This window comes from Notamacropus eugenii, chromosome 2 (genome assembly GCF_028372415.1).
Source record: "Notamacropus eugenii isolate mMacEug1 chromosome 2, mMacEug1.pri_v2, whole genome shotgun sequence".
Lineage (NCBI taxonomy): Eukaryota > Metazoa > Chordata > Mammalia > Diprotodontia > Macropodidae > Notamacropus > Notamacropus eugenii.
This window is the reverse complement of record NC_092873.1, coordinates 300,975,026-300,992,955: the sequence shown is the minus strand read 5'-3', so window position 1 is coordinate 300,992,955 and position 17,930 is coordinate 300,975,026. Positions and strand designations below refer to the sequence as shown.

At 37.9% G+C, this 17,930-nt stretch overlaps 1 protein-coding gene across 18 annotated transcripts in view; it reads left to right on the top strand.

Annotated features, from left to right (window-relative positions):
* LOC140527550 (myomegalin-like) overlaps positions 1-12,682 on the top strand; it is an 80,919-nt gene extending 68,237 nt beyond the window's left edge. For 4 of the 18 annotated variants that reach the window (XR_011974835.1, XR_011974831.1, XR_011974829.1 and 1 more), the window contains 4 exons: positions 347-567; positions 3,188-3,404; positions 7,080-7,126; positions 8,886-12,669. Coding sequence is in view for 4 of the 18 variants with exons in the window: in XM_072644564.1 (XP_072500665.1) it covers positions 347-567; positions 3,188-3,193 (227 nt within the window). In the remaining 14 variants the exon portion in view is untranslated. Of the gene's footprint in view, positions 1-346; positions 568-3,187; positions 3,405-7,079; positions 7,127-8,885 lie in introns of all 18 variants that reach the window. The other 14 variants (XR_011974839.1, XR_011974837.1, XR_011974833.1 and 11 more) reach the window with 7 other exon arrangements.
* The last annotated feature ends 5,248 nt before the right edge of the window (positions 12,683-17,930 follow it).

Below are 17,930 nucleotides of genomic sequence, written 5' to 3'. Positions count from 1 at the left end.
AATAAGCATTCAACATGGTCCCTCTATTGTACGAAAACATAAATTAATCAAGGTTCTTTTTTCTGTCCCCAAAATGTTTATTATAATTATTTTTCTTTCATTGCTTTTATGCACCAATTATTAATATATCTGACTATCTGATATCACTATATGAAATGGGAAAAGAAGATGTCACCAAGACTGGAATAAATTGCTTCAACTCACTTCTCCCAGGCCTGGACATTTCCCAGAGATTATCTTTCCAGATACCATTCCCTTTCCCTCTTAGTCTTTTGGTCTCTTAAACTAAATCATCAAGTGATTACAGAGAGATGATCTTTGACTTGCGCTCTGTTGTGTTTTTCAGAGTTGGGTTTCAATGGATCCCATGGAAAGGAGACCGATTCCATAATGGAGGGGGATGCTCCTGATGGTTCATTTGCCAACAAGCATGGGCATCACATGATTGGACGTATGGATGACTTCAGTGCCTTGAAGCTGCAGATCTTGGAAGGAAAGGTCCTGGGGCATAAAACAGTCTCTCTCGTGCAGGTTACTCTCAACTCACCTGCCCTGCAAGGCACTGAGGTAATCAGATCACAGATTCTTATCTCATCCCTTTCTTCTCACATCTGGGTGGTCCTCCTCTCTCATTCCCCAGCATTTCTTCTTTTCCTCTAGGCATCCTGATATTTGCTGATCCCTCTGTCTTCTCATAGTTATTCCTTGGTTCAGCTGTCTCAGTATCAGACCATTTCTTTGCTAGCTCCTGTTTGGAGGATACAAGCTGTATTGTTTCAACTGTCCAACACTCATCTTTTTCACCTTGCTTCTTTCATTGTCTTAAGTTCCCAAATCAGGAATCATCCTAAAGAGCAGGGCTGAGGTACTCTGGACTGTGTAAAGCTACAAATGTCAGAGTACAAACATTAAGGTGATATGGATTCCTTGGCATCCATGCAGGTTATAGATAAGTTCATTCTAATCATACAGAGTAGAGAATCAGAGAGATTAATCATGAGATCTTCACATTTACATGGAGCAGTGGAAATTTCAATGACAAGATAGGCTTTTACAAAATCATCTGAGTGATGAGAGAGATTTTTAATGATCTGAGTTGACTACTCATGCTCCTTTGAACAGGTCTTATACTGGCTTGGAACATCTGATATCCAAATATGATGGAAAAATTAGGCACAGATAAGAATCACATAGAGTTGGGCAGGTAGTCCTCTTGACAATAGGGATATCCAGTCCAACAAATCTGACACTTTATAAGAATAAATGGAGAGAATCATTGGGGAATGCATGTGTAGATTTTTTCATTATCCACTTTGTTCAGGTCCTACTGTGTTGTTTCATGATGTGTTGTGGTGGAATGATCTCAAAGAATTCAGAGTCAGACCACTTCTCCTGCAAGAATAGTCATTTATTGAGACTGATGCCTCTCATGAAGCAGGCTAAATTCCAAGAGGAAAGAAAAACTTCAGAGAAGATAGATTTTTATAGGGCAAAGATATAATTGCTTAATAGAAATTATGTATATTACAAAGGCAGGAGAGGTTTGTTAAGGGATTAAGTAATAGGGGAGGAGTCCTAGCCACAGTAGAATTGCACATTATCCACATTTCATAAGGAAAAACCCTTTGGGTTGGTATGTATGTATGATAATGCATTAGAAGAAGGCTCTCTATGTCATCAGTTAACCTAAAGGACAGCTTTTGCTATTACTGTACAAGTACTTACTTAAGGAAAGTCTCCTCTATTGTTTTGCGGTCCACATCCTGCTCTGGCCTTCTGGTGGTGCTGCTTTCTGATTGGCTGAGTCTTGTGGTCCAGTTGGAGACATGGCTGTGGTTGTGGTTGAATGCATGGACACAGCTGCTGTTTCTGTGGGAAATAGGAGTTCATGGACATACCTGTTATCCTAGTGATCAGTGAGACATATATGAAGAAGTTAGGCAATTGTTCTTTGGGGCTATGAAGAAATTAGTATATTGGGGCTGGGGGCAGCTTTATTAGGATTCCATCATTCTGAATCATTTTCAGTTGCCTGTGACTCTTTGTGACCTCGTCTGGGGTTTTCATGGCAAAGATACTACAGTGGTTTCCATTTCCAGCTCATTTCGTAGATGAGAAAACTGAGGAAAACAGGATTAGGTGGCTTTCCCCTGGTCACAGAGCTAGTAAGTGTCTGAAGGTGGATTTGAACTTAAGAAATGAGTCTTTCTGACTTCATGACCTCCACTCTATCCATTATGCAACCTAGCTGCTCCAGTATAACTAGTGAATATTGATGAAAGAATTGTAAACAAAAGTCTAACAAAAAGACTGCAGCAAAATATTGAGAAAGCTTATTCACTGTGAACAAGTTGTGTTTCCACTAGAAATGGAAAGGTGGTTTAACATTAGGAAATCAATGAACATAATCACTTCATACATCACAATTAACTGAAAATGTGTGTAATCCATATTTTACTTTGTATGTATTTGTTCAGTTCTTGGGAAAACTTGATAAATGTCTAATAGTGATAGTGATCAAATCTATCAAAGTACACGTAAGATGAGGAATTTTTGTAAAACTGTAGCAATTTATACTAGTTAAGTCATATTTAAAAAAAAGTAAAGAAAGAATGAATGATATAAAGCCTCATCTTTTGTTATATGATTCACAATATGGCAGAATACGATTCACAAGAGGGCAGAATAGTTGTTTTTATCATAATTTCCTAGGCCCAACCACTTGAAATCAAGGCAAAAACATGCATTATCAGATCTTCTTCCAGTAGCTGGGAAGACAGAAAAACCAACTGCATAAGCTAAAACTCTTTCTGAAATGACATAGGAAAGTTGAGATATTTGAAGGTCCCACACAGTCTATGCATCTCTAGTCTACCCAAGCTGCAGACCACAGTCAGCACAAACCACCTCATAGGTGTTGGCCTTGAGTTTCTAGCCCTGCCTAGGATGACAACTCTCTTCCTTCATTGTACAGACCACAGTGGAACCCACTCAGGACCATAAGAGGTAGGATACTTGATGAAAAGCAGGTCACAACTATGAACAGGAGTTGCAAGAGACAATGTACCATGGAGCTGCTTAGAGGAGAAGGGGTTCCATGACTGTGGGAAGGAAAACTAGGTGATCAAGTACCTTTTTGCTATAGAATTTGCATAAATTTAACTGTCCCTCATACTGCCCAATACAGCTTTGATGTTTTGTGTTGGAGAAAATGGGGGATGTCACTGCAGTGGAAGAGGTGGAGGGATCAAGCAGGAAGGAAGGAACTGTGAAATAAACAATTATGAATAAAAAACATAAAAACAAAGGGCAAAATTCTACCCAAGAAAGCCTGTGTATAAACTGAGTTCCCAAGCATAAAGATGATCTAATAATGGGACTCATCAAGGCAGAAGGAAGAATAGGTAAGAATTTTTTAAAATGCCTGAAGAATGATCAAGTATTATACTGGAAACAATGAAAAGTGACAAGAAAGAAAAAAATTCATGCCACTGAATAAAAGAAGAAATCTCTTCCTCACACCCAAATGTTGTTGTAACCGAAGTTAAAATGGGGTAAAGGAACAAGAGAGAAGATGGATCAATATAAATAATGAATATTGCTGCAAAAACTTTACATAAAAATCAATCAAAAAGACTATAGCAAAATATTAAAAAAGTTATTTCCTATGAACAAGTTATGTTTCCACTAGAAATGCAACATTGGTTTAACATTAGGAAACCACTTAACATAATCACATTAAAACAGAAAGCATATGATTCTGTCAACAGGTACAGAAAAAGACTTTGAAAAAAATAAAGCACCTGCTTGTGCTAAAAATCTTAAAAAGCATAGTAAAGGTCCATTCAAATCATGATTAACGTGTATATCTAATATGCAAAGCTTACCCTGTTGTAGCAGAGAAACATTAACTTCCCTTATAAAGGCAGGGATAAAAGCACTGGCTTCATAATTGGAGAGAGTTTTACAAATTCTAATGATTAGCCATAAGACAACAGAGAGAGAGGCAAGTGTTCTTATTTAAAGAGGGTATGGCAGCTAGTGTAAAGGCTTGGGTAAATCAGGATATTAATGGAGGGGATCAGTAGCTTCAGGAAGGTAGCAGGGTACAAAATCCACTCCTCTTCAACATTTCTATGTAGAACAATAAAAAATACCAGAAAGAATTAATGGAGAAATCTTACTCGAAACAGGTACAAAATGAATAAAATATGATGGAGGCAATCTACCGAGACACATTCACATTGATATATGTACACCTATTTATATCTTTACATAGAATTATTAACCACTCCTCATAAAAATACAGAAAAATTCAAACCATTGAAGAGAGATTCATTGCTCTGTATTCGGGCTCCATCAACCTAATAAAAAATATGCTATTATTTAAATTCACTTATAGACTTAGTACCGTGGCAATCAATCTACCAAGGTGTTCTTTTTACAGAACTAGAGAAAATAATAGAATTCACATTCAGAGACACATTCAGAATCTCAAAAGAAATAGTAGGAAAAAATAGGTAAATAGGGGAGGAGTACTTCCAGACTTCTTGAAATAATCATCAAAACTATTTTGTGCTGGTTAAAAAAAATAAAAAAGTAGCCCAGTAGAAATGAGGAAGATATGCAAAAATCTGAAACAGACTTAACCGTTGCGTGTTCAATAACCCCAGAAACACAAATTGTAGAGACAAGGACTCCATAATTGAAAAGAACTACCAAGAAAACTGGAAAAGCTGTTCAGTAAAATTTAGGTTTAGACTAGCATCTCATACCATATAGGACAGTAACTTACAAATTGACACCTAAGTTAAATAGAAAAGATCATCATATCATTAAAAAACTCAAGGAAAATGGAAATAGCTTTCATAACTATATCTATGGAGAGCATTCTTGAACAATGGGGTGAACTGAGCATAATTTAAATTGATGTAAGAAAAGTAGCTAAACTGATTATCCCTTTTTCTGCCCAAATTCCCACTTCTGGACATGTAACCCCAGGGAAATTAAAACACCAAATACACTACTGTTCTATTTGTCATAGCACTTTTTATCTTGTCAAAGACCTGGAATGAGTGTCCATTAATTGAGAATAGTTCACTTGACATATGAAGACAATGGAATATTTTTTAAGTATACAATTATGACCATAAGATATTCAGAGAAACATTGAAAGATCTGTTTGAACTGATACAGGCAGAATTAAATAGAACCCAGAAACCAACACAAAGATTACAGTAATGTAAATTTAAAAATCAAAATGAAACCCTAAACATTGTAGTTATGATGAACATTATTGTCTCTGGGGAATATACTGAGTTGAAGGGGTGGGAGATTGTGATTGTGAAGTGTGCATACTCTTTCAAGAACAGTTGTAGTATAGGTGTTTCTGTTTAATTATCGTTCTTTGTCCCTTTGATGACTGAGGATTCACAAGGATTCTGGTGAATATGAGGGCATCCAGAAATCATCATGTGGTAAAAGATAGAGTTCATTACTAAAAATAATAGAGACAGAGAAACAAAGGGAGATATGGAGATAGACAGAGAGGTCTTCCTGTGAAATAGTCAACATTAATTAGAAGCAGTTGATGGGGAAGGGTAGCAATCAATAATCCTGGGTTGGGGGGTAATGAAGTTTGAAACTCACAAGGTCATCATGTAAATGCAGAGAAGAGGTAGACTTGACATTGGTGATAGGGAATGAGGGTGATGGAAGAGATAAGGATGGCACTGAGACTGTGAATCTGGATGACTGCAAAGATGTAGTCTAGTATCCTCAACAGAAAAAGGGAAGTGAAGCATAGAGGGATGGGTTGTTATGGAAACATAATGTGTTCTCTTTTGGACATGTTGAGTTTGAGATGCTTCTAGTTTATCCAATTTAAAATGCCTGGGAGGTAGCTGGTGATGGAACTCAGGAACTGTATATATTAGAGTTGTATAGATAAAGATGGAAATTTAACTTAGAGGAGTTAGTGCATTCGCCCTAGAGAGTAAAGAGAGGGAAGGGAGAGGATGCGGGACTGATCTTTTCAGTTTATCCGTGATAAGGAGATGGAATATAGCTGATGATCCATCAAAAGAGACTAAGAAAAGTTAAATAAGGAGAAATGAGAGATCCTTATCTCCAAAAACAAAAATACCCCCAAAACCCAAAGAAGAGAGAGTAGTCAGCAAAAGACAAATATCAAATACTATGGAAAGGTCAGGATAGATGAGAACTGAAAAAAGATAATTGGATATAGCAGTGAAGATACCATTGTGAACTTTGGAGAATGTGTTCTTAGCTGAACATAAGATCAGAATCTAGGTTTCAAAGGATGCAGAGTGAGAGAAGAGAGGTGGAAGCAAAATGTAAAGATAGTTGGGGTTTTCCCCCTCAAAGGTGACTGTGAAAAGGAGGAGAGAACATAGAGTGATAGATTGAAAGGGATGTTAGGTGAGATTTTGTAAATAAGGTCAAGGGGGATTGATAGCAGATTAAAAAATGGAATGACTGCTAGGAGATAGGAGTGGATGGAGTAGGTCTATGAAGGTATGGGTTCTTTAGGAGAAGGGTCATGTCTCATCAAAGACTTGAATAAAGGAGGATATGTGAGAAAGAAATCCAGGGGGATTTTGATATGGAGAGTAATGGTGAATGGTCTCTTTTATTGGTAAGGTGAGGTGAGCAGGAATGTTCCTGTGAGAGGCTGAGGTAGAGAAGTATCAAAGAGTCTCTATGGAGAGTCTCTCTTATAATGGAGATCTGTTTAGGGAAGAATGAAAAGATTTCCTTGCAGTAGCAAAGATTCATTGAGATTAGACAGAATCAATGCAGCCCAGAGTCCACATGGTTTCCTGCATTCCTAAAGCACCATTCTGTCATAAAATTGGATGTAATGGTCACAGTTAGGCAAGAACAGTGATAGGATAAGGGGGCAAGGGATTTGGGTGGAGAGAAATCATGAATGAGAGAAATGGGGTTGACCAAGGAAGGTAAAAAAAAGGAGCAAGTTTACAAAGCATCTCTCCTCTGTATTCTAAGACAAGTGTGTCATTAGCAGACTGGTGATTTTTGCCTTCTTATTGTTCCAGTAACCAGAACACATGAGGTTTTGAAGAAGACAAGAAGAAGTCTTGAGGTAAGAGAGTTGGCAGTGACCAGCTTGACCAGCTAATCATGGGGCCCACTACCACCTCATCCCCCAATCTTTATACATGTGATCAAGTGGCCACCAAAGCTGCAGTGTAGCTTTGAAGGAAATTATGATTTTTCCACACTTGGAATCATTATAGTGGGGCCACTGTTCTGCTTCCCATTTCTTTGTCACCTCTCCTATGTTGTCAACTTCACTCATGCTCTTCTCTATTCATTTCCATCACCTCCTTTTTACTTTAAGCTTGATATCCAAAGAAATGCCATTCATTTCCAAACTGGAGGAACAGGGAAAGTGAGCCATCATGGCTGTGTGGCTACCACAGGGAGAAGAGAGGGAGGGATCTACAGAAACACCAGGACCCCCCTGTCTATTTTCTTTTTGAAGAATGACTGATGTTTGTCAGGCTTGCTGGGTAGGAATTGGAGGTAGCATGGGTAGAGATTAGGTGGGCTAGCCATAGTGAATACAACTCAAGAAAAAGGAAATGCAGAGGGGCTGAGATTTCTGAAAGGTTTGTACTAAACTAGCTGGACTGGCAAATAGCTTTGACATCAGGAGTTTTCCATTTCTTCCAACTTGATTTCTGAATAGTAAAAGGTTGAGATGACTACAACAAAGAAAAGCAGCAGGCAAATTATAACATTCCCTGGGTCCCATACACTTCTAACCTTTTCCTTTAAAGAATAACAGAGAGATTTTCTATAAATTTCTTCATGGAAAATTTGGAATGGGATCTCTTAAATCTTATTCTGAAGAGATTGAGATAGTACATGAAATCTAAAATAGGGAGTGGCTTAAGGAAAAGAATTCTAAACACACACACATATTGTTTGAAGCAAAAGGCATGAAGGTGTGAGGATTAATTGGGAGAAGCCCCTTCTCCAGGGAGCTATTTGAAGCCTCTAAAAGAAATAGAAGGAATGACTTCAAGACCATGGGCAAATTCTCAACACTACTCCTGAGAACCTTACTCTTAGAAACCTGGAAGTGGTAACCTTGTGTAAAGACCACCTTCAGAGGAGATAGGGAATTTCTGTTCTTCTCCTTCCTCACATCCCTTCTTTCTTCCTTGGACAATGCATTTTTTCTCCTGAGCCCCTTCAGAACAGTACTTCCAAGATTAATTATGTAAAGCTTCATCCCTCTCCTAGTCAAGGTAACAATAGTAGGTTCTCACATCTGTTTTTTTGACTGAGCTGAATAATTGGCACCTAAGCATAATACTTGTTGCTCTCCTCTCCCCACCATGATTGTTTACTGACAGGCAGAGAGATGGATGTCACTTGCCTGGTGACACAGGTACAGTGAATATGTGATTCTCTACAAAAGGCAGACCTGAGAGCCCTCGGGTATCCAGGGGATCCACAGCTTGTCTACTGGTCATTACCTTCCCCAAAGAAGACAACTGATTTCTTAGCTCTGGGAATTTGGATGGGCTGTCCCCCATTCCCAGAATCCTCTGCCTCCTGGCTTCCCCAGCTTCCTTTCAATTCCAACTCAAATCCTACCTCCTTCTGGAAGCCTTTCCCATACCCTCTTCCTTCTAGTCAGTTATTTTCTATTTAATCTGCACAGAGCTTGTTTGTCCATAGCTGTTAGCATGCTGCCTCCCCATTAGTATGTGAGCTCCTCAACAACTTTCTTTGTATCCCAAGTTTAGTACAGTGCCTGGCTTAATAAATAAGACTTAATAAATTGTTATTGACTGACTGACTGTGGTCACAACTCTTCTCCCCAACAGATTGAAAAACATGGCACAGTGGCAGCCAGTTAGTGCCTGGATTTTATGGGTAGCCTATGATGCTCTGCCTGATGAATGAAGATGTCACAGACGTAGCAAGTAGGGGATGCCTGCTCCTCAGAGCACACTGCATCCTGGGGAGAATGGCAGGCCACTAAGAGAGTGTGTATAAATTTACTAGATGTGGCTGCACTAGGCACGAACATCATAAATTATTTTTCCCCATATTTACTTATTTTTAATTTATGGAATAAAACAAGTATTTCTATAATACAGTAGAATAAAAAAGATGATTTCACATGAAACTAAAAATTCAGTATGTACACCTTGCTATTCCTTTTAAATATGTAATAAAGTTATCATGTGATTTTTTTTCTTTCCATGCTTTTTCTTTCTTCCTGCCTCTCCACCCTAGAGACGGTTACCATTAGACACAAATGGGTACATATATGTAAAATTTTTCTATATATACTTCTCTTTTTAATCAATTCTTTATCTAGGCGCAGATGGCATCTTTAAAGTTAATTCACATATTTATAATAGTCAAAATGACCTAGTCATTCAGTTATTCTTAAACAATATTGCTGTTTCATACATTTTTTATATCATATGTATTACAGACTATAATATATACATGTAAATAAGTGTGTTTCGTATGAACACAATGAAATGAGATAACATTTGCAAAAATTAAACTCTCACTATTATGATTTTTATGATGAACAGTAGGACATAGAGAAGGAAGGTAACCGTGGTTTTCTTAGTATGACGTTAGTATGGATAGTTTCCACAGTCAATAAGCGTTTATGAAATCCTCCTATGTGCCAGGCACTGTGCTAAGCAGGGGATAGAAGGAAAGGTAAACTCCCATATGAGAAAACTTCTACCAATATAGAATGATACCTTCTGATCTTAGAAGGTTGCTCAGAGCAGATGACAGAGACCTCAGCAGGCTCACAACACATCCAAGTGCAGTCTGAACTAGATTAAAATGTGATTGAGAAAGATTTAACAAAATAGATTTAAGTTCAATAAAACACAGATAATGTGACATTTTCAAACCACGAATATATGTGACTCGCAGGGATGTTTGTGACTAAGTGAGCCCCCATTTGTATTTCAGTTTGATACCATAGCTGCTGCTCTGTAGAAACCATATCTGGTGTAATTACAGAGATTCTCAATGTGTTACTTACTTTAGCAAATATTGCAGGTGCTGTGCTCTCCTGCCCTTTCTACTGAGCTGCTTGGGAAAATCAAGGGTGAAAACTAGATCGTAGGCCTGTCTGAGAACTGCTAGAAACACAGACCTCACCCCAGGCAGGACTGGCAACTGGCCAAGATTTCTGATAGCTGTGGATGATCAGAATAATCTCATTCAGGTCCTTAAGTTAGATGACTAGGGAGAAAATGGACTACATTTGTTGGCTCCTAAATAATCCAGGAATGTTCCCTTGGGTGGAAGATGCTCCTCCCAGATGTCAGAGGTGGAAAAGATAACAAGATTGGTGGTTATCATATCAGAATGTAGAACTGATAACACATGAGGACTCTCGAAACTGGAGAACAAGTTCAATCCTGCTTTCTGGGGGTACTGGTATATAACGAGAGGCTGACTATATGGATACACTATATTTCTGTTAAAAAAAACAAACTCTTTTTTTTTTTTTTTTTTACCCACTTGGTAGCTAAGACCATGGCTGAGAATAAACAAAGCTCTACTCCATAGAGAAGTTGTTTCTTAAACGTTTTGAGCTAAAGAACAACTAAATGAGAAAGAGGGCTTACGTGGAGGAGCCTGTGGAACTGAAGAAGAACCACCTGACTAGAGCTATGTTAGAACAGGTGGAAGGCAGCAAAGATCTATAGGCCCCTGCCCACACCAAACTATCTCTTGCCTACCACAACATGAGAGGAACCATCCTATTGGCAACTCTGGCTCTGGGAATTTATAAAACTTTTTAAAATGATAGAGAGTGTTTTAAATATTTGGGACTAATCAATTTGAATTCATAGTTTTCAGGTTTGTTCATCTTCCCCTATTTTATGTTTCAATAAAATCTGTCCTTCTACAGTGTTTTGAATTGCTGGTTTTCAATGGAGGAGGTAAGAAAGTGAGTTCACAGGAGAACCTCTGACACACTGGTTGGTGATAGGGATATGTCCTTGTTACCGAGAAGGACTGTATAAAGCAAGTCCTTAAATTTTCCCTTCAGGGCCTCAGATTCCTTATATGAAAATGGGGGTGAGGGTGGAAGTATTTGGACTAAATGACTTTTGATGTCTCCTGTCATCAATCATCAAGAATTTTTAAGATATTTACTATGTGCCTTATACTGTGCTTTTAGCTATGGATCTATGATCTTGTAATGTATGAGTATTTTAAAAAAAATTATCTTAAGTCTTCCTAAGGAAAATCTTAACAGATTTAACTCTGTGAAGTCAGGAACCAAGACTTTTCTTACTTCTTTATCACTCCCATCACAGGATCTATATACAACAGGTATGAAATAAATATTTTTATTAAAATGCAAACTCATTTTCTGACTTTTAAATATTATTTACATCTTTCTTTATGACTTGAAGCCATCATTAGGATTTTTTTGTTAACTTACTGTTACAATTCAATGGTGTCCTCCAGGCTTTTTCAGGTGTTTCAGGACTAGTTGTCCTTACCTGGAACTATCAAGGACAGTTTCTCCAATTTTTTCAACTAGCACACATCCCATCACTAAAACGAAGTTTGACATGAAATCACAATATATGTATATTTATTTTTACATTCTCTGCCTGCTCAAACAACGCTAAGGCATTACCTCACGTCTCAGATGTGGCTAATAGGACAGATAAGAAGAAGCGATAATGTTGGAGAAGATGTGGGAAAATAGGAATCCTAATGCATTATTGATGGAGTTGGGAACTGATCCAACCATTTTGGAGAGCAATTTGAAACCATGTCCAAAGGGCTGTAAAACTATGCATATTCTTTGATCCAGCAATATCACTTCCAGGACTGTATCCTAAAGAAATCTTAAGAAGGAAAAAGGACCCACATGTACAAAAATATCTATAGCAGCCCTTTTTGTGATAGCAAAGAATTGGGAAATTGAGAGGAGGACCATCAACTGGGGAATGACTGAACAAGTTGTGGTATATGAATGTAATGGAATACTACTGTGCTACAAGAAATGATGAGCAGCCAGATTTCAGAAAAACCTGGAAAGACTTATATGAACTAATGCTGAGTGAAGTGAGCAAAACTAAGAGAACATTGTACATAGCAATAGCAACATTGTGCAGTGATGATCTAGGATAGACTTCCCTATTCTCAGTAGTACAATAGTGCAAGACAATTCCAAAAGAGTAGTAATGGAAAATGCTATTTAGATCCAGAGAAAGAACTATAGAGTCTGAATGCTGATAAAAGCATACTATTTTCACTTCTTTTGTTGCTTTTTCTTTCTCATGATTTTCCATTTTCTACTAGTTCTTCCTTCACGACTTGACGAATGGAGAAATATCCTTAAATATGATTGTACTTGCTTGCTGTCTTGGAGAAGGGGAGGGAGACAAAATTGGAATTCATAATTTTACAAAACTGGATGTTGAAAACTATCTTTATATGTAGTTGGAAAAATAATACTCTTAGGAAAAAACAAATTCTTTACCTGCACAAATGTAATAATATATTATGTATAAATTATAAAAAAATGCATCCAAATAGTTTTTGAAGTATGAGATACAGATGTTATAAACAGTATTTTAAAATAATTTTTATTTTACCTATTACCAATACAAAACCTCTTTTTACTTTTCTCTTAAAATGACATGTTGTAGTGAAAGCAATATAATTGGATGTTTTATTATTTTTTAACTTTTTAACACTTTGTGACATAGTAATTCAAAGTTTTGTTTCTAAGTTTAGTTTATTGCAATACTTGCTACAAAAAGGTGTCCAGTGAAAAGAAATAGATTCAAGTAGAAAAAGTGCATCATTGGGTGTCTTTGCTAATGATATGCCGTTTTTGATCCCATTAACCAATGATGCAAAAGCTTTTGTTCAAATCCCACTTAAAAACATTTCCTCCTTCTGGTATCAATCAGTTGTTCTTATAAACTCTTCAAAAGGAGTGGTATTCTTATGTTTTTATGACAACCAACAGTTTAACATGCATTAAAATATTTTAGTTGGAAGATTTTTAAACTCATTAGAAAATTATGTTTCCTAGTTTTATAAGTATGCCCATATGAGAGTTTTAAGAAATGGTACAGTTTTCTTTTAAGCAAGAAGGGAGGAGCTGAGGTCCAATCAGCCCTTAGACACATATTAGTTGTGTGACCCTAGGCAAGTGACTTAGTCCTGATTGCTTCCAAAGAAAAGATAAAGAATGAAAAGTCTAGTTATATCATCAACATTGGGGTTGTTTGTGTTTTTTTTTTTTTATTGCTTATCTTGTTTAGCTACAAAGTTAAAGGGCTGAAATTTGGAGCAGGAGCTCTGTCACTCAATTTTAGTATTATCTTTCATTTAATATTTCTTGGTAGGAGCTTTTTCAAGTCATCAGATGTTGTTGGTTAGATTCATTTAGTTAAAGCTAGATAATATATTCCATAAATCCACTTAAGCAGGCACATAAACTTTTATGCATAACAATCCTCTGAAAGCAAATAATGAGTGAGGGTTGTTACAGTGTCTGTTAATCTCTCTTTATTGTGGTGCTGTCTTTCCTCTGGATGATCCATGACCTATGGCACACAAGTGTCCAACCTGTGAGATTAATGAGGGTATTGGCTGCAATCTACACATTCTTATTAGTAAAGCTGAATTTCTTTCTTTAGATAAAACAAAATAGAGACAGCAGTTCTGTTGTCTTCTAGCACATCTCTTTGGTATCCCGAAGGATGTGCACACTCCATTTTGGAGACCAGTGCCCTAGGTGGCCATGGTTTTCTAGTTCTGTGTGTTTGTAGCTTTGCTTCTTCCCTCAGGCTATAACTCCTTCCTGTTGTAACTGGGTCTCTTGCTTCCCTGTGACAGCCGAATTTAATGTATATTGTTTCACCAAAAACCTAATGTTAGCTTCACCTGGATATGGGTTTTATGACAGGTGTTTTCTTCACAGTAACTCAGACTTTTTAATAGCTCTCTTCTGGATTATTATATCTTCCTGATATTTTTACAATCCTTTTGCAGTGCAGTGGATGTGGTGTCTGACCCCCTCCCCATTCCCCTTTCCTGTTCCCTTCTTTTTTGTCTTTGTGTTGGCTCAATCAGCAAGCTGCCCTCATACTGGCAGGTCAGGCTTCCAGAATGAGTATGCATACTGCTATAACTCACTCTCTGAGGGTCTTTGGAGACACCCTACATTACAGGAGCTAGATTTATACTACTCATTACTGGGGCTCCCAAGGCCCCACTGATATACTTTCCACTTAACAAATCAGCCAAAATGAGCTCAATGAACTCAGAAACTTCATCTATACAGAAGGCAAACTGAGAGCACATTCTATGTTCAAAGTGCAAGTACCCATAGAGGAAGGAGTGTAGACACAAACTTACAGAAAGAGAGCAGGCAGGTGCATCTCCTCCTTAGGAATGCCTGGGCCTGCAGCAATTTACAACTCTGGACTAAGGGTTTTTAATGTCCTTTATCAAAGGTAATCTGCCCAAAAATTTACTCCTGGTTAGGCGATTTTCTCTTCAGATTTAAAATTTTTGTTGTAGTTATAGACAGAGTTTCCTCACTGGGGTTTCCCAATACCAATAAAATAATAAGTGTGGCTTAAATATATATAGCATCCCCTCTGGATTCACTCTACTAACTCCCACTGTAATAGGCAGGTTGGGTCCCTAGAAAGCAATAACTATTTCTCCATTCGGGATTGTATAAGTAAGCCTGAGGGACTATGTCTTCTTATACTATGTATGGAAACCAGCTGTTAGATCTCTGGTGTTCTTCAAACCATTTAAAACTCCCTAAGTTATAATCTGTTCTGTTCTGTCTCTGATACTTACTCACTTTAGATATGGAAATAGACACAAAAAAGACAAAAAAACCCCCCAAATCCCAATCCATTTTGCAATGAATTCATGATCTTGTGGTGGCTTCGGGGAGAGGTGAGACATCTGTCCCTGTGCAACTTTCCCTTAAAGGCTCACAGTATTTCCTCCTTTTCACTGAATGGTGCCAGGAAGAGAGAGCTTTGTTCATTTGAGTCTTAAAAAAAAAACTCCACCAAAAACCTTGCACAAGATCTGGGAAAAGGCACTATCATAAATATCTAGAAACAGGCTCACCAAGTATCCACATGGATTGGCATCAGGCAAAGGATATTGTTCATGCTCAAAAAACTTCGGCTCTGTTGGCTAGCCCCCCATGTTGAGGTGAGGAGGGGAAAACTCTCATGGGAAGTTTGGATTCAGTAAAAAATTTGCTGTTTCTGGAAAATAATCTAACATGTTCTCTTCTTTTCTTTTTTTAAAAAATTTATTTATTTAACTTTTCAACATTCATTTCCAAAATATTTTGGGGTTCCAAATTTTCTCCCCATTTTTCCCCTACCACCACCACCAAAACGCCAAGCATTCTAATTACCCTTATCACCAATCTGCCCTCCCTTCTAACATCCCTCCCTTCCCTTATCCCCTTCTTCTCTTTTGTCCTGTAGGGCAAGATAAATTTCTATACCCCATTACCTGTATTTCTTATTTCTTAGTTGCAAGAAGAATACTCAACAGTTGTTCCTAAAACTTTGGGTTCCAACTTCTCTTCATCCCTCCCTCCTCATCCATTCCCTTTGGGAAGGGAAGCAATTCAGTACAGGCCATATCTGTGAAGTTTTGCAAATGACTTCCATAATAGTCATGTTGTGTAAGACTAACTTTATTTCCCTCCATCCTGTCCTGTCCATAATTTATTCTATTCTCTCTTTTGATCCTATCTCTCCCCAAGAGTGTTGACTTCAAATTGCTCCCTCCTCCCATTGCCCTCCCTTCCATCATCCCCCCCACCCTGCTTATCCCCTTCTCCCCCACTTTCCTGTATTGTAAGATAGGTTTTCATACCAAAATGAGTGTGCATTTTATTCCTTCCTTTAGTTGAATGTGAAGTAAGCTTCATGTTTTTTCTCTCATCTCCCTATTTTGTCCCTCCTCTGAAAAGTCATTTACTTGCCTCTTTTATGAGAGTTAATTTGCCCCCTTCCATTTCTCCCTTTCTCCTCCCAATATATTTCTCTCTCACCACTTAATTTCATTTTTTTTAGATATGATCCCATCCTATTCTGTTCACCCTGTGCTCTCCGTCTCTCTCTCTACGTGTGTGTGTGTGTGTGTGTGTGTGTGTGTGTAATCCCACCAACTACCCAGATACTGAAAAAAGTTTTCAAGAGTTACAAATATTGTCTTTCCAAGTAGGAATGTAAATAGTTCAACTTTTGTAAGTCCCTTATGATTTCTCTTTGCTGTTTACCTTTTCATGCTTCTCTTGATTCTTGTGTTTGAAAGTCAAATTTTCTTTTCAGCTCTGGTCTTTTTATCAAGAATGCTTGAAAGTCCTCTATTTCATTGAAAGACCATTTTTTCTCCTGAAGTATTATACTCAGTTTTTCTGGGTAGGTGATTCTTGGTTTTAGTCCCAGTTCATGTGACTTCTGGAATATCATATTCCACACCCTTTGATCCCTTAATGTAGAAGTTGCTAGATCTTATGTTATCCTGATTGTATTTCCACAATACTTGAATTGTTTCTTTCTGGCTGCTTGCAATATTTTCTCCTTGACCTGGGAACTCTGGAATTTGGCCATAATGTTCCTAAGAGTTTCTCTTTTGGATCTCTTTCAGGAAGTGATTGGTGGATTCTTTCAATATTTATTTTGCCCCCATGTTCTAGAATATCAGGGCAGTTTGCCTTGATAATTTCATGAAAGATGATGTCTAGGCTCTTTTTTTTTGATCATGGCTTTCAGGTAGTCCCATAATTTTTAAATTGTCTCTCCTGGATCTATTTTCCAGGTCAGTTGTTTTTGCAATGAGATGTTTCACATTACCTTCCATTTTTTCATTCTTTTGGTTTTGCTTTGTGATTTCTTGGTTTCTCAAAAGTCATTAGCATCCATCTGTCCCATTCTGATTTTTAAAGAACTATTTTCTTCAGTGAACTTTTGAACCTCCTTTTCCATTTGGCTAATTCTGCTTTTTAAAGCATTCTTCTCCTCATTGGCTTTTTGGACCTCTTTTGTCGATTGAGTTAGCCTATTTTTCAAGGTGTTATTTTCTTCAGCATGTTTTTGGGTCTCCTTTAGCAAGATGTTGACCTGCTTTTCATGCTTTTCTTGCATCTCTCTCATTTCTCTTCCCAATTTTTCCTCCACATCTCTTATTTGATTTTCAAAATCCTTTTTTAGCTCTTTAATGGCCTGAGACCATTGAATATTTATTTTGGATGTTTGGGATACAGAAACCTTGACTTTTATGTCTTTCCCTGATAGTATGCATTATTCTTCCTCATCAGAAAAGATGGAAGAAGATATCTGTTCACGAAGAAAGTAACCTTCTATAGTCTTCTTTTTTTTCCTTTTTGGGGCATTTTCCCAACCAGTTACTTGACTTTTTGGTCCTTTGTCAAAAGTAGGGTATACTCTGGGAATCGGTAATATCTCAGTTCCTTCAAGGTGGTACAGTCCAGCATGTACACTGATCTGGAAGCAGGGAGAGATTTTTGTTTTCAGAATCTTATCAGTTACCCCTCCACAGACAGCTGGCCTCCAGTTCTGCCAAGTCAGTGCTGGGGGCTGATTTTCAGATAAGGTGGATGGGCAGGGCTGCCATTCAGTGTGAGACAAAGACCATTTCCCCCAGGGCCTCCACACAGGGCCAAGGCAAGACTAAGCTCCTCAGTGCCCCCAGCTGTTTTAAGATCCAACAATGTACACAGGCTGATATAGGGGCTGCTGCCTGCTTGATGTGGCCTCTGTGGGCCACTGCCTGAGGCTGTAGCTATGGGAAGGCCCTTCTCCCTTCCTGGCCAGCTGAAAAAACCCCGT